The 16,798-nt window shown below is 46.5% G+C and overlaps 1 protein-coding gene across 2 annotated transcripts; it reads left to right on the top strand.

The window, feature by feature from the left end:
- Positions 1-2,078: 2,078 nt before the first annotated feature.
- On the top strand, positions 2,079-14,145 carry LOC138966407 (uncharacterized). Of its 2 annotated transcripts, none has more exons than XM_070338637.1 (3): positions 2,079-2,709; positions 3,504-3,728; positions 11,753-14,145. In XM_070338637.1, exons 1-3 carry the CDS (start codon positions 2,635-2,637, stop codon positions 11,861-11,863), a joined length of 411 nt encoding a protein of 136 aa, XP_070194738.1. In that variant the 5' UTR covers positions 2,079-2,634; the 3' UTR covers positions 11,864-14,145. The 2 variants fall into 2 exon arrangements, with proteins under 2 accessions (XP_070194738.1, XP_070194737.1); XM_070338636.1 differs by having other exon boundaries at positions 3,504-3,656.
- The last annotated feature ends 2,653 nt before the right edge of the window (positions 14,146-16,798 follow it).

A 16,798-nucleotide genomic window follows, 5' to 3' on the forward strand; every position in this document is an offset into this window, starting at 1 on the left:
CTTCAGTACTGGTGACAGAAAGGGGGAAAAGTGGTCAAAATTCAAATCTCTAGTTTTGTTTTTGAAATATTGCTTTTCATAAAGCAGAAATACTGTGGTATCTGTTGTACATAAGAAAAAATCACTGGTTCACATGGTTCCTACATAATCTAACTTTTAAAGCTGGTTCTTGTGTGTCTGTGTGTATGTTTGTATGATGACGATAGGACCCGAAACGGCTGCACGGACTGAGACAGGAATTGCAGAGAATGTTCTTTGCCACTCGAGTCGTGTCATAAGGTACTTTTGGAATAGCAAATTTGAAAGGATTCTTCAAAAAACGGCGGAAAACATTATATACCCTGTGAGCTATCGAGGATCCTCCCCGTCTGGGCTGTCGAAACATGGTCTTGTTAAAAGACGTTTTCAAATGCGGTTAACGGGGAGATACACTCGAAGCACATTTAGCGAAGTTATGTTGCCAAATCATCAAAGATCAACCGTGATTTCACTACACGGATCGATGCACACAGTCGAAATAGATGTGACTTTCACACGACCGAAGACTACTTACTAGCAGACGACAAGATCTAAATATTTAGATCAGTGTAAGAGCAATCCGTTGAAGAACAGTTACTCCGCTTATTCGTCTTCAGTTAAGCTTATTTCCCCTGCCATAAGTTTCCTTGCAGATCTGCAGTCGCGTAGTGAAATGAACTAGTGTCATCGGAAGATTCTTCTCAGTCAATGATCAAAGCACAGTAAGTTCTATGCTGACAAAAGTCACTTTCGGACAACACGACGATTGACTTAATTTATGAGCCCAAATGTAACAATATCGACAAGAATGTACGCATTTGACATTAAATGAAACATTCATAGACAGTTTCCAACTCACCAGATCTGCCAAAGAGCCGTCATTCGTGAAAAAACGATGATTTTAATCAGACAGGTATCGGAAACAAGCCTTGGTCACCTGCGTTATTCCTTCCAAGGCGACGTGACGGCGCCACATTTGTTTGTTTATGGCTGTTTATCGCGAAACAACACAGTTGAAATTTGTGTGTAAAATACCACAAATTTGTGGTGAATCAGTTCGTCATCTGCGTTTCGATTGTAATTAAGTCAGATTGGAGTTACTTTGAATCGAAGGCGAGGGTAACCTGCGTTATTTGTGGGACATCGTGAACAAATTTGATTGCAATATTTTATACAGAAAGTAAATTTCAATGATTCTGGCTCAGACTTGTAGATCTGTTATGCAGTGTGTTGGTAGTGTATCTGCTTTTCTGCTATGAAGCTCATTTGGAGTGATACGCTGATCGAAGTGGGGTACCCTATGTGGGACATCAGCCGTATGCAGATTACGCCTCAGAACACTCTCGCATTTCACAAAGACAGCAATAATTTGCAATATTTCAAGAACTGCATCAGTTTTATTAGATACTATTTCAACAACAACAGCACAAACACGACTATTATCAACAACACAGAACGGGAGGTAAGTCTTCAAAGACGCACCAAGTGTGCGTTCCCGTTTTTGGACGCCATTTTTGCTGGCATTTTCACAGTAAATCTTAATATTTCCATATCTATTGAATGATTTTGGTATTTTCTTTGATTGTGCCGATTCTCCTATCTCTCTGGCATGTACTGGGTGCTTTGTGACCAGTTTCTCCCCTAGACTGTATTGAAAAATGCGTCCGTGTGAGCTGACCCCCACTTGTGACCAGTAGCAAAGAACAACTCTGATGCAAGCAAAGGCCATTGAGCAAAATGACATGCAACTGAGACAGCAGTGCAAGCACTTCATAGAAGTCTTCGATGTTCGGTGGAATGAATGGGTTTCGTCGTCAGCCGCAAGAACTCTTTACAGAAGACATCAGAACAATGTGCAGCGACTTCCACTCTCGAAAGATATACAAAAGCTCTCGTCGCACCTATCACAGGTTGCAGAGGATGCAAAAAAGGACATGAAAAACGCTTCTTCTTCTCGGGACAAAACAACAGCTCGACATTCACTTTGTAAAGCTCTACTCAGTCAAGTGATCCTCTTCAACCGCCGAAGATCTGGAGAAGTGTCCAAAATGGAAGTTCAAGATTTTGAAAACCGTCAGCTTGATACAAGTGATGACATTCTGCACAGCTTGCCTTCATTTGAACAAGCTTTGAGTAAATCATTACAAAGGGTGGAGATTATTGGCAAAACTGGCACAATCGTTCCAATTTTGCTGACAGCAAATTTGGTAGATTCTTTTGAAACACTCATTGCATCTCGTCAAGAAGCTGGCATTCCTGAAACAAACAACTTTGTTTTCTCTCAAAGCTGCTTTGGTCATGGTGATAGAAATGGACACATTCGCGGAAGTGACACTCTGAAGATTCATTGCCAACAAGCAGATTTGCAGCACCCTGAACTTATTACGTCCACATCCTTGAGAAAGCACGTAGCCACAATGACTCAACTCTACAATCTTGCAGACAATGAGCTTGACGTTGTTGCTCAGTTTCTGGGTCATGACATTCGCACACACAGACGTTACTATAGATTACCTTCTGCAGCGCTTCAAGTGACGAAAGTGGCAAAACTTCTCATTCAGTTGGAGAAAGGAGAAATAACAAACCCAACTTCTCTGGACAGTGTCGACATCAGCGATGACATCATTGTTGACGAGGAGAACGACGACGATGAAGAAGATACCCATCCTCAAACAGCAGCCTCACAAAAAGGTATTTGAACTAATTAGAAAATGATTTGTTTCTATATAATGCTTGGTATCAAATTTCATTGACAAGCACTAGAGGAGATGAGCTGGTGGCCATACTAAGGCAGGATTTTTTCGTTAAACTGTTAATTAACACAGCAGGAGCTGAATGGACCCTACCACCTGTCAATCAAGTCAAAACTCTACTCCAATCAAATGCAGCCCAGCGCGAGCCTTATTTTAATATTATTGAACCACAATCAAAAGCCAGCAATCGTGAGCCTTATTTTAATATTATTGCACCGCGCAATCAGAAGCCAGCAAGCTCGAGCCATAAATCACGTATTGAACTCGGCTCAAAAGATGCACGGGACTTGTGTGCTTGTATGACTAATCTTAGTAATCAGTTCTCTCGAGACTGACCGCCATCGTTTGTTTTTTTACGTTTTCGTCGTTGCCTACTTGGCTAAAGAAGATGGATCTGGAAGTTTATTGTCGGTAAAACTTTTGTTTCGTTGGAAAACTTGTTAAATTCAGTGGAGCAGGTCGACGGCGTAAATCTGATACGTATTGAAAGGGTCAAAACCGTCAAATTGTACGGACACAGACTGGGAAGGGCTGCATTTTGAGCAGCTGGTTTACGTTTAACACGGTGGGAATTGAGCGCTTGTATGATTGGTCAAAGTTATTGCGAGACTTTTGTCAAGATGTTTGTTTCTTCCCACAACTTGGCGGAGACCCTGACAGCATTTTTAAGTAAACCACGGCCCTGGTATCCAAAAAGAGACTTTTTAATTTTACTCTTTTTTTTTATTTCAGGACAAGGACACCACAACTTCACTGGATATCCGCAGCTGTGTGGCCAGACAGGGTCATCTGGATCGCTTCAGTCTTCTGGTGGTACGCTCTCATCTGGATCGCTTCAGTCTTCTGGTGCGACACGGTCACCTGGATCGCTTCAGTCTTCTGGTGGTAAGCTCTCATCTGGATCGCTTCAGTCTTCTGGTGCGACACAGTCACCTGGATCGCTTCAGTCTTCTGGTGGTACGCTCTCATTTTTCACCTTTGTTTGATGCGTCGAGGTCAGATGCCATGATTGTTTCACCTGTCGGTGCAAATGTTGCCCCTCAGCCCTACGGACTTCGGGGTAACTTTTGCACTGACAGGTGAAACAATCATGGCATCTGACCTCGACGCATCAAACAGCAGTGAATAATGTATAATTTAATCACATATTCTTACTCCAATTCTTATGAATGCATTGACTTTAGTCCCACATGCTAGATGTCGAAAAACCTCTCAAATTACCTGCCCTTAGTAGGGTGGTAACCAAGCTAAAAGCGACGCCATAGCCGTTGCTATGGCCTGACCTTGCTCGGTTACCCATAACACCCTGCGCCCCACGTGAGCGCTAGCATCCGTCATGTTCATTCTCGACTTTCGACAACACACGGTGGACGTGTCCGAATTTCGCTCTCACTTTTGGCCTTCACATGCCTGCTCGTCCGTGAGACTAGCCGGTTCTTGGGGGTCTACCTGTCCGTCTACCTTTTGGTGAGATCTTTCCTTTTTACGTTTGGAATGTAAATGTTGATAGCTTTGTTTTGAACACGCACGCAGATAATTTTGTTCTGGGTGACTGTTTTCGCCGGTCTTAAAATGGCAGACAACAAAGCTAAACTGAGTGCGAGACTGGAAGGTGACAAGGCTCTTAGCCCAGTTAAGAAAGCTAAAGCTAAGAGTAAAGCCAAGAGCGTTGATTTGCCTATTATGCGGGTAGAAGATCCGTCAAATAGCACTTCGTTTGATGTTCCTATCCCTCCGAGGACGGGTTCCGTTCGCTCACAGCTCGCGTCCCCCGATGGGGGTGAGGAGCCGGGGCCTTCAGCCCTGGGCTCGTTAAAGTCCGAATTGTTTGATTTTATTTCTCAACAGTTTGCGTCTCGCTCTGGGGTCCCGCCTCTGCCTCCGGCGGTAGGGGATCCTTCCTCCCTGGCTCGGCTGGGGTCGTCGTCGTCATCGACTATGGCGACTCCCGCGGATGGGGGGGGTGGCCGGGCGGCCATTTCTTCTGCGCACTTGCTTGGTGCACCTGACCAGTTCGGGCCTTCCCTCTCTGCCTCTGGTAGTGCTGCGGTTGCGCTCGAACACTCTCTCCGTAAGGAGAGGGGGTCTGCTTCCTCTCTTTTTCTTCCCGCTCAGCTTGCTTTTAGCAACACTGCAGCGGGAAGTCAGCTCTCTCCCCTTGTGGGAGAGGGAGAGAGGGGGCATGGTAAGTCACAGCCTGGGCTTGGTCCCACCTTGCCCCACTGGGGGCAGGGGGCTGTGCCAGCTTCTCACTCTTTCCCGCCCACTGGGCGGGACTGGGTGGGGGCTGGTGTAGCGGCCCACCCTTTCTCGCCCGCCGGGCATGATCGGGTGTCCGCTGTTGGACTGGCGTCTCAGTCAGTACCGCTATTGTCCACTGCTAGCAGCCGCCCCTCTCCCCAGCAGGGGTGGTGGGGTGGTGGGGCATCGGGACTACAGCAGGTTGACGGGTGGGGGCGGCCTTTCACGGCCTCTCCTCTCTCTCAGTCGTACCCCTCGCAGGGTTCGCTTGCTACAGCTACGAGCCAACTCCCACCGCATGCAGCGGGCGGGGTAGCTCAAACTGGCCAGACCGGTTTTGACTGTTGGGGCCAAGCGCCCGGTCAGCGGTCGACCGACAATGGGCCTGGCGCGGCTTTGTTGGGTGGCCCCCTCCCCCCGCCTTCTTGGCGGGCCTCTGTGCCTACTGTTTACCCTTCTACCCCCAGTGGGGCAGGGGGGGGATGGTGGGTGGCAAGCGGGATCGGGTCACGCTTTTGTTGCTCCTGTCTCCCCTCCTGTGTACAGTGATACTGTACAGGCTGGGGATTCGGATTCTTCTGTGGAAGATGAGGAGTGTGTAGTCTTGCCTTTTGGTTTTAGGCAAGCCATGAGAAGAGCGGCTTGTGTGGCAGCTCGTTACTTTCCGGAGGGGGTGGTGGATTCAGGACAGGATGTCTCTTTTCCACCATCCGCGGCGAATGATTTTCGGCCTTCGCAGGAGAGTTCACAATCGTTTCGTTTTGTGGAATCGCCTGCCGTGGCTTATCACATGTCGCAACTTTTGGCTCGACCGGCCCCTCAGGGCAGCGGTCTGTCGCCAACTCCTTTCCCTTTGTTGCATGCTCATGATACAGCGCCTGCTTCAGCCGATCCATGGCTAGCGTCAAACGCGCAGGCCACTGCTTTTTCGCCGTTAGTGCAGAAAAAGCTGGACTGGAACGTGAAGTCAAGGAACTTTGTTCAGACTTTTGCTTTGCCGAGGGCAACTTTGCCAATTCCGCCGGAGTTGCTTGCCTTGTTGCCAAAGCAACCTTCTGCTAAGGAAGGGGTCTCGTTCTCGGACGCTTCTCTCTCTTCTCTGGAGGAGATTGGGCGTCTTGATCTGGAATTGGCTTCTATGGCAGAGTCTTTGCTCCGAGCTCTTACTCGAGCTGTGGCTGGCTCTTTGGAGCCGTTTAGACTCAGGGAAGACGCCTCAGCCAGTGATATCTCCATACTGCTTGCTGCTTTGGGGATGGTGAATTCTGAGAGGATGAGCATTTCAGCGAGGCTGTATGCTCATGCTGTCTTTTCACGGCGTGATTTGCTGCTGTCTCAAGCAGGTTTTTCCCAGCAGTCCACTGTGGACTCGCTTCGTTCCTCGCCTTTTGTTGAGGGCTCTCTCCTGGGTAGAGTAGCCCTGGATGCAAGGCAGCGGGAAGTTCAGGAGGCTAAAGACAGACATCTCGTTGGGATTTCGTTTAAAATCCCAAAGAAATCTCAGTCTTCTTCTAAGCCTGCCTGGAACAAGAAGCAGCACAACGCCTCTCGTCCTAAGGAACAGGGAGATAAGGGCGCACCAGCCAAGGGTGCTCCTTATCCTAAGAAACCCTCGTTCGGGAAGGGGAGGGGGGGGGCTCGAAAGCCCTCCCCCCAATGAGGCTCTCCCGATCACATCACCCCTGTTCCCCCCACTTTTGTGGTGGCGGGGGGCCCCACCAGGGCCATTTCCATGTGGCAGGCGTTAGTGCACAGCCAATGGATTTTGCGGGTGGTGCGATCGGGATTCCGCCTGTTGTGGGAGGGGGAAAAGGCTCCCTTGACCAGGGTTCCTCCTCCCTTTCGTTTTCCGGCCAGCCTAGAGGCCAGAGAGGCCATAGAGACAGAGATCACGTCTCTGTTGGCCAAAGAGGCTATAGAGGAGATTGTGGATCACTCCTCGCCGGGGTTTTACGGACGCCTGTTTGTTGTGCCCAAGGCGTCAGGCCGCTGGAGGCCTGTTCTCGATCTTTCGGTCTTGAACAAGTTTCTGCGGAAGATCAAGTTTCGTATGGAAACGCCAGCTTCGGTCAGGGAGGCCCTACGCCGGGGAGATTGGGTGACTTCGGTGGATTTGACGGACGCCTACTTTCATATCCTTATGTATCAGGTGGACAGAAAGTGGCTCCGGTTCCGCTGGGGTCATCGGATCTTTCAATTCAGGGCTCTGCCCTTCGGGCTGTCCCTGGCCCCGTGGGTTTTCACTTTGGTGATCAGACAGTTGGCCGCGCTGATCAGGCAAAGAGGTATTCGTCTACGGACGTACCTCGACGACTGGTTGATTCTGAGTCAGAGTCAATCAGTGTGCCTCTTGAACACTCAGGTAGTGTTGAACCGGGCTCTGAGCCTGGGGTTCTCTGTGAACCAAGCGAAGTCGGAATTGACTCCCTCGCAGAGGTTTGTTTACCTCGGTATGGCGTTCGACACTGTCGCTTGGACGGTCCGGCCTACGCAGGAGAGGATTCAGAAGCTTCATGCTCTCATTTCGGCCGTGGCTGGCAGCCAGCAGGCTTCGGTGAGGGTCCTTACCTCGATTCTGGGCCAAATGGAATCTATGGCAACTCTGGTTCCCTTAGGGAGGGTGTACAAGAGGCCTTTCCAGGCTGCGCTCAGCTCTCTCTGGGAGCCGGCTTCGCAGGATTGGGACAAAATCGTCTCCACGCAGGGATGGTTCAGTCACGCGACGGCTCGGTGGCTGGACCTAGACTGGATCTCTCAGGGGGTCCCCATCTCTCTGCCCCCTCCGGACATAGACCTGTTTACGGATGCGTCTATGGCCGGGTGGGGGGCCCACATCGGGGGCCAGGCGGCCTTCGGTCTTTGGACTCAGGCCCAGCGTCTTTGGCATATCAATCGCCTGGAGTTGGAGGCTGTTTCCCTCGGTTTGCTTGCGTTTCTCCCTCTGGTGGGCGGCAGACATGTCCGGTTGCACACGGACAATACCACTGTCGCTGCCTACATCAACAAGCAGGGAGGAGCTCGGTCGTTTTCCCTGTCAGGCAGGGCGTGCGAGGTTCTGGTGTGGTGCCACTCGCATCGGATCATGATCTCAGCAGAGTTCCTGCCGGGCAAGCTCAACGCTCTGGCGGATGCGCTCAGCAGGTCCTCTCAGGTGTTGCACACCGAATGGACGATCACTCACGGGGCGCTCCAACGCCTGTGGGCACAGGTGGAGAAGCCCATGATCGATCTATTTGCAACGAGATTTTCAAAGAGACTTCCCATTTTCGTGTCTCCCTTTCCGGACACGGAAGCTTGGGCAAGCAATGCGTTGGAGATCTCATGGAGCGGCCTTCAGGCCTACGCATATCCTCCCTTTCCTCTACTCAGCAGAGTGGTGAGGAAGGCCGAGCTGGATCGTCCGGAGCTCCTGCTGCTGGTAGCCCCCTGGTGGCCTTCCCAGCAGTGGTTTCCAGATCTGCTGTTGCTGGCAAAAGGGGTTCCGATCCCTCTAAATCTAGTGCGGGGAGAGCTCGTTCAGCCAAGAACAGGCATCCCGCACAGAGACCCGCAGGCCCTGCGCCTACACGTTTGGAGACTGTGAGGTCGGAACTGCGGAAATCTGGCGCTTCAGACTCTACGCTGGATTTGGTTTTTAAGGCGCATAGGTCCTCGACTGCGTCTGTGTATGCTTGCCATTGGGCCTCCTGGGCCAAGTGGTGTAGGGAGACGGGGGTCAATGCTGTGGCCCCGCGCTCGTTACAGGTGGCAAATCATCTTTCTTTTTTGTCTGCTCAGGGCAGTTCGGCCTCTGCTTTGAGAGTCCGACGTTCTGCTATATCTGCTACTCTGAGACAGATAGGCAGATTGATCAACGTTAACGGAGTGATTGCTAGTGTGATCAAAGGGGCCGCTCTCCAGGAAGCGCAGAGACGGACCTCTGTCCCGGCATGGGACTTATTTTTGGTTTTAGAATATTTGCGTTCTGGGGCGTTTGAGCCTTTGCAGGCTGCTAGCCTGACTGATTTAACACGCAAGACGGTTTTTCTGCTTCTTCTGGCTACTGCTCGGCGAGGCAGTGAGATACATGCCTTGTCGGGTCTGTCGGAAGACATCGCGTTTGAGCGCGATGGTTCAATGTCGCTTCATTTCCGGCCTGGTTTTCTCGCGAAAAATCAAAAGCCAGGCCAATCCCCGCCCGTGGTCCGAGTCCCCCCGCTTGGGACTATCCTAGCTTCGCACGATCCGGACTTAGCTAACTGTCCAGTTAGGGCCTTGAAGTCTTACTTGGCTCGCACTCAGTTGGTTAGGGCCAAAAGCCAAAAACTTTTGTTCATTTCATTGAATACGAAATATGACAGGGACATATCGAAATTGACCCTTACAAGATGGGTGGCGACCCTCATTAGACGAGCTTATGAGTGGTGGCTCTCTAAGGAGAGGGGGGGGCGTTCAGTCCTTCCTCTGACATCAGCTCGAGTACATGAGGCCAGGGCCTGGGCGTCCTCTGTGGCCGTCTTACGTTCAGGGCGATTAAGCGATGTCTTGCAGACAGCTTACTGGAAGTCAGACGATGTATTCATCAACTTCTACCTTCGTGACATCTCTTGCACGCGACTGGATGGCTCCAGTGCTTTGCCGGCTTTGGTGGCTGCAGGGCAGGTGCTTGCAAGGACATAAGTAAGTTCCCTCCGCCTTTAGGAGGAATCTGCATTCATAAGAATTGGAGTAAGAATATGTGATTAAATCGAAAATTTTTGATTAAATTTTGATTTAATATAATATACTTACCCAATTCTTATAGTTAATACCCTCCCATCCGTCCCCGCTGGATTATGTCCTTGGGGGTTTGTTTGACTAATAGTCTCGAATGAACATGACGGATGCTAGCGCTCACGTGGGGCGCAGGGTGTTATGGGTAACCGAGCAAGGTCAGGCCATAGCAACGGCTATGGCGTCGCTTTTAGCTTGGTTACCACCCTACTAAGGGCAGGTAATTTGAGAGGTTTTTCGACATCTAGCATGTGGGACTAAAGTCAATGCATTCATAAGAATTGGGTAAGTATATTATATTAAATCAAAATTTAATCAAAAATTTTCGATTATTATTCAGAGGATCGGATAATTGAAGGAATAAAAAACGCTCGCGCTGGACCCGAGTACTCTTCAGACTGGCTCGCTCCCCCAGTATGAAAGTTTTTGTCTTGTGCACGTTTAAGACCAAGTGATTGCTCTGTGTGAATTACAGGCATTCCCTTTGCTATATAAATGCATTGCATGCGAGCCGAGGATGTGTGTGGTGACTGGCCTTTCTCTTTTATTTGATCACAGTGAAAAATATACTGCCGACCCTCTTCATAACTTAACAATATAAATGTTTGGAATGCCTGTGGTGTGAATGTTGGTTTCTGAAATTAAACTTAAGCGATTGTTCTGTGTGTGCTGATCGATCTCTACAATCGTAAACGAGAGGCTGGTCTCGGGATCCAACATCTGAGAAAAGTTCCTCATAATATGTGTAAAAACCATCAACATCACTGTGAGAAAATAAACAATACAAACACAACCAGTTCCCCTGTGGAACATTGTGGACTTTCCCACAACCTGACCTACAAAAATCCTCTGCGTGCGTGTGATGATGCGGGAAATAACCAGCGAGCTGGCTGGCTGTTCTATCAGGCTGCGTGTTGCCCCGCCGGTGTGAATTCCTCCCACTGTTAAGTCGTTTTTGTGAAAAATTAAAGTCTGCTGAGCCCAAGTACTAGCGTACTCGGGGATAAACAATAGTAAACAAGAATTTAAAAAAAATAGATAAAATAAATCGCCTATGCCGGGAATCGAACCCGGATCACTTTGGCCATAGGCGGACGTGCTTTCCACCAAGCCATTAACTCTGACAATTTTGCCAGTGAACTCAAATGCCTAGAGTGCTAACTTCAGGTCGCGCGCACGCGAAGTGGCACATGCACGCAAAGCCTGTAGGTGTCGGTGGCTGGCTGGCAGTTCTATTAGCCGAACAGCAGTTCTATCCCACCGCGAATTGCGCCCACCGCCAAGAGTCGTTTTTGTGGATTATTTCGCATTTAGGTCCCAGCTAACATTATGAAGTTTTAATACGATCAATCGGACCTATTATCAAGTTAGTGTATCAACTTTTGAACGAACTGCGCCCAGTAGTTTCCCAGCAATAAGCTGTTAAATCCAGACAGACAGACAGACACACAATTAAAGTCTGCTGAGCCCAAGTACTAGCGTACTCGGGTATGATGTACACTTATATCCATGTTAAGTTGACCTTTGACCTATGTTTTGATAATGTTTCGACCACCATGACCTTTTTCTACGTCGAAAGTGACTCAATCGAGCGTTTGCTCTTCTTTTTTAGTAAGTTATCAGTCTTTGCGGAACTTGCATGTCTGAGCGCGAGCTTTTCGTCAAATCACTGACCAAATGTGCATAGAAATGTAAACATTTGACAAGGCTTCCTTGGTTTTCGTCTGCTCAGAACCCACATGAAAAACAAGTTACAAGTTACTGACACATGACTGGAAAACTTTCTCTTCTTGTGCATTATACAATACAATTTTACGTATTTTTGGAATGTGCTTTTTCTGAAAGTTTGTTTTGGACAGTTCTATTCCCCAGTGCCATGACATAAGTTGTGAAGGTAGTGCTTTTGTAATTGTTTGCTGTCTGTTGTGGTGTTGTCTGTGTTTAATCTGAGGAAATTCTCAAGCATTGTATCATTTTTCTCTGTGCAGCAAGGAAAGCCTGGTCTGATGATGAAGTCAGCGCTGTGCTCAGACACCTGGAAAGCTACATCCTCCTGGGTCATCTGCCTGGCAAAGAGGTTATTGTCAAGTGTCTCATAGAGGATAAGGCTCTCAAGAACAGGACGTGGCGAAACGTCAAAGATTTTGTAAGAAACAGAATCCAAAAGAACAGGTGCAAGGACTAGTCATTTTTTGTTTGTTTGTTTGCTTAACGCCCAGCCGACCACGAAGGGCCATATCAGGGCGGTGCTGCTTTGACATATAAGATGCGCCACACACAAGACAGAAGTCGCAGCACAGGCTTCATGTCTCACCCAGTCACATTATTCTGACACCGGACCAACCAGTCCTAGCACTAACCCCATAATGCCAGACGCCAGGCGGAGCAGCCACTAGATTGCCAATTTTAAAGTCTTAGGTATGACCCGGCCGGGGTTCGAACCCACGACCTCCCGATCACGGGGCGGACGCCTTACCACTAGGCCAACCGTGCGAGTCGACTAGTCATTGAGATCACTGTTGTTCATGCTGTGGTTGTCACTTTTTGTTAACAGAGTATTGTCAGGAACATCATTCAGTTCTAGTCATTCTAAGACACAGTTTTTTTTATCAGTTGAGAATTAGTTCTCAGCTGTGTTTACTGATTTTGACAAAAGCCATTAAATTACATATTCTTACTCCAATTCTCATAAATACATTGACTTCAATCTCACATGCTAGATGTCGAAAAAAACACTCAAAATACCTGCCCTTAGAAGGGTGGTAACCAAGCAAAACGAAAAGCCATAGCCGTTGCTATGAACTGACCTTGCTCAGTTACCCATAACACCCTGCGCACCACGTGAGCGCCAGCATCCGGAATAATTAGAAAGTTCACCTGCATTCTCGTCCAAACATAAATATTGTGTTTACAAAATATAATATCGGTACTTTCCCACAAAGTACAAAAAAGTCAACTACATGCAACACACAAAACTAAACCAAAGCTCAGCAACGACAGCGTTTCCTAACAGTGTGGTTGATCTCTCAGGATTTCTACGTTTTGTATTGAGACATGACTGTACAGGGAAAACTCTTGATTAGTATGCTTGATCTCTCAGGATTTATACTTTTTGCAGAGAGACATGACTGTACATGGAAATCGCTTGGTGTGAATCAGAATCGGAATCAATTTTCAGAATCAGAATCAATTTGTATTGTCTTCTAAGCTTTCTTATAAGGTATGTGTGCTTGATTTTGCAGGATTTCTACTTTTTTGTATTGAGACATGACTGTACAGGGAAAACTCTTAATTTGTATGCTTGATCTCTCAGGGGTTCTACTTTTTGTATTGAGACATGACTGTACAGGGAAAACTCTTGATTTGTGTGCTTGATCTCTCAGGAGATCTACTTTTTGTATTGAGACATGACCGTACAGGGAAAACTCTTGATTTGTGTGCTTGATCTCTCAGGAGTTCTACTTTTTGCATTGAGACATGACTGTACAGGGAAAACTTGATTTGTGTGCTTGATCTCTCGGGATTTCTACGTTTTGTATTGAGACATGACTGTACAGGGAAAACTCTTGATTTGTGTGCTTGATCTCTCAGGAGTTCTACTTTTTGTATGGAGACATGACTGTACAGGGAAAACTCTTGATTTGTATGCTTGATCTCTCAGGAGTTCTACTTTTTGTATGGAGACATGACTGTACAGGGAAAACTTGATTTGTGTGCTTGATCTCTCGGGATTTCTACGTTTTGTATTGAGACATGACTGTACAGGGAAAACATGATTTGTGTGCTTGATCTCTCGGGATTTCTCTCTCAGGAGATCTACTTTTTGTATGGAGACATGACTGTACAGGGAAAACTCTTAATTTGTATGCTTGATCTCTCAGGGGTTCTACTTTTTGCATTGAGACATGACTGTACAGGGAAAACTCTTGATTTGTGTGCTTGATCTCTCGGGATTTCTACGTTTTGTATTGAGACATGACTGTACAGGGAAAACTCTTGATTTGTGTGCTTGATCTCTCGGGATTTCTACGTTTTGTATTGAGACATGACTGTACAGGGAAAACTCTTGATTTGTGTGCTTGATCTCTCAGGAGTTCTACGTTTTGTATTGAGACATGACTGTACAGGAAAAACTCTTGATTTGTACGTATGCTTGATCTCTCATGATTTATACTTTTTGCAGAGAGACATGACTGTACATGGAAATCGCTTGGTGTGAATCAGAATCGGAATCAATTTTCAGAATCAGAATCAATTTGTATTGTCTTCTAAGCTTTCTTATAAGGTATGTGTGCTTGATTTTGCAGGATTTCTACTTTTTTGTATTGAGACATGACTGTACAGGGAAAACTCTTGATTTGTATGCTTGATCTCTCAGGGGTTCTACTTTTTGAGTCACTTGAGAAAAAGTGACTCTATGTAATCGGTCAGTGTTAGTCTGTCCGGCCGGCCGGCCGTCCGTAGACACCACCTTAACGTTGGACTTTTCTCGGAAACTATCAAAGCGATCCGGCTCATATTTTGTTTAGTCGTGACCTCCAATGACCTCTACACTTTAACGATGGTTTCGTTGACCTTTGACCTTTTTCAAGGTCACAGGTCAGCGTCAAAGGAAAAATTAGACATTTTATATCTTTGACAAAGTTCATCGGATGTGATTGAAACTTTGTAGGATTATTCTTTACATCAAAGTATTTACATCTGTAGCCTTTTACGAACGTTATCAGAAAAACAAGGGAGATAACTAGCCTTTTCTGTTCGGCAACACACAACTTAACGTTGGGCTTTTCTCGGAAACTATAAAAGTGACCGGGCTCAAATTTTATGTGAACGTGACTCCCAGTGACCTCTACACTTTGACGTCTGCTTTGGTGACCTTTGACCTTTTTCAAGGTCACAGGTATGTCTTGAAGGAAAAAAATTGAAATATCATATCTCTGAAACTATTCATCGGATTTGATTCAAACTTTATAGGATTATTCTTTACATCAAATTATTTACATCTGTATTGTGTTGTGAATAGCAATTTCTTCCTGTCCATCATATAATATTCAGAACTGCGAAAGTGACTCGATCGAGCGTTTGCTCTTCTTGTAATTTTTAATTTCTCAGAAATTAAAAGTAATTACTATTACAAAAGGGCAGGTTTGTACATAGAAAGTAAAAAGACTTCTCTTCACTCTTTGGGATAATAGAGAGATTAAGAAGCACTACCACATTCGTTTCGTTGGCATTTTCGGTTGTAAAACGTCACACCTTTTTGAGTACACGTGACTTCCGATCTCTACGAACAGAAATTCGCTTCGCCAAGAGAAACGAAATTCGTAGAATTGGTCATTCTGACGAAAGTGACTTCGGTCGCGTTTTATATTCGAATAGTCATAAAATATGCCTACCTTGTGTAATCGATGTATGCTCTGACATCTTTAGGCGCGATTTATCATTGAAATGTTTTTAAAAATCAAGTTTAAAAAGCCGTAAAGCAGGCTTGAATTGGGTAAGTGAGTGACTGAGCAGACGAAAGAAATTTCAAGATGGCGACCCAAACATCAGGCCGACTCAACTTTTCAGTTGGCTGGTCAAGCCGCCTAGAGGAGAAAAATGCATGAAGCAGTTAAAGTTTATGATGTGTTGAGTTGTGGCCTGAGTATCTGATGCGTTTCAGCAGAAGTGAGGCAGCTGGTATTATCTGATCGACACTTCTGAACCGGTGCGACCAGCGAAACAAATTAAATTACATATCTTACCCAACTCACATATAGCAATTAACCCATAGTTCAGTGCTGATATCGCTGTACGCGTCCCCTTAGCAACAAGGAAGACGCCTCTAAAAAAGAGTGACCGAGACCCGTAAGGGTATCCAAGTCAGCCCGTAAGGGAGGCTGCCTTCCATATGCGCGCGCATATGCCGCCATCTTGTCATTCTACTCTCAGCGATCAGTGGAGCTGGTCGTGTTTGGTACGCTCCGGCTGTGTTTTCAGCCTACTTGCTTGGTCTTCCAGACCTGGTTTGTGTTCCCCTTGGTGTCTTCTTGTCACCGGACTTCGCATTTGCTGTTGAGGTGAGATCTTTCCATTTTTGAGTCACTTGAGAAAAAGTGACTCTATGTAATCGGTCAGTGTTAGTCTGTCCGGCCGGCCGTCCGGCCGGCCGTCCGGCCGGCCGTCCGTAGACACCACCTTAACGTTGGACTTTTCTCGGAAACTATCAAAGCGATCCGGCTCATATTTTGTTTAGTCGTGACCTCCAATGACCTCTACACTTTAACGATGGTTTCGTTGACCTTTGACCTTTTTCAAGGTCACAGGTCAGCGTCAAAGGAAAAATTAGACATTTTATATCTTTGACAAAGTTCATCGGATGTGATTGAAACTTTGTAGGATTATTCTTTACATCAAAGTATTTACATCTGTAGCCTTTTACGAACGTTATCAGAAAAACAAGGGAGATAACTAGCCTTTTCTGTTCGGCAACACACAACTTAACGTTGGGCTTTTCTCGGAAACTATAAAAGTGACCGGGCTCAAATTTTATGTGAACGTGACTCCCAGTGACCTCTACACTTTGACGTCTGCTTTGGTGACCTTTGACCTTTTTCAAGGTCACAGGTATGTCTTGAAGGAAAAAAATTGAAATATCATATCTCTGAAACTATTCATCGGATTTGATTCAAACTTTATAGGATTATTCTTTACATCAAATTATTTACATCTGTATTGTGTTGTGAATAGCAATTTCTTCCTGTCCATCTGATGCCTCATATAATATTCAGAACTGCGAAAGTGACTCGATCGAGCGTTTGCTCTTCTTGTTGTATTGAGACATGACTGTACAGGGAAAACTCTTGATTTGTGTGCTTGATCTCTCAGGAGATCTACTTTTTGTATTGAGACATGACCGTACAGGGAAAACTCTTGATTTGTGTGCTTGATCTCTCAGGAGTTCTACTTTTTCTATGGAGACATGACTGTACAGGGAAAACTCTTGATTTGTATGCTTGATCTCTCAGGGGTTCTACTTTTTCTATGGAGAC

The sequence above is a fragment of the Littorina saxatilis genome, linkage group LG5 (assembly GCF_037325665.1).
Source record: "Littorina saxatilis isolate snail1 linkage group LG5, US_GU_Lsax_2.0, whole genome shotgun sequence".
In the NCBI taxonomy this organism is placed as follows: domain Eukaryota; kingdom Metazoa; phylum Mollusca; class Gastropoda; order Littorinimorpha; family Littorinidae; genus Littorina; species Littorina saxatilis.

Bases quoted from the DNA above. Each gene is read 5' to 3' on its own strand.
- LOC138966407 (XM_070338636.1), top strand. From the start codon at position 2,436: ATGACTCAACTCTACAATCTTGCAGACAATGAGCTTGACGTTGTTGCT. The intron at 2,710-3,503 runs GTATTTGAACTA...TTTTTATTTCAG, and splicing joins AACAGCAGCCTCACAAAAAG to GACAAGGACACCACAACTTC. The intron at 3,657-11,752 runs GTAAGCTCTCAT...TTCTCTGTGCAG, and splicing joins ATCGCTTCAGTCTTCTGGTG to CAAGGAAAGCCTGGTCTGAT.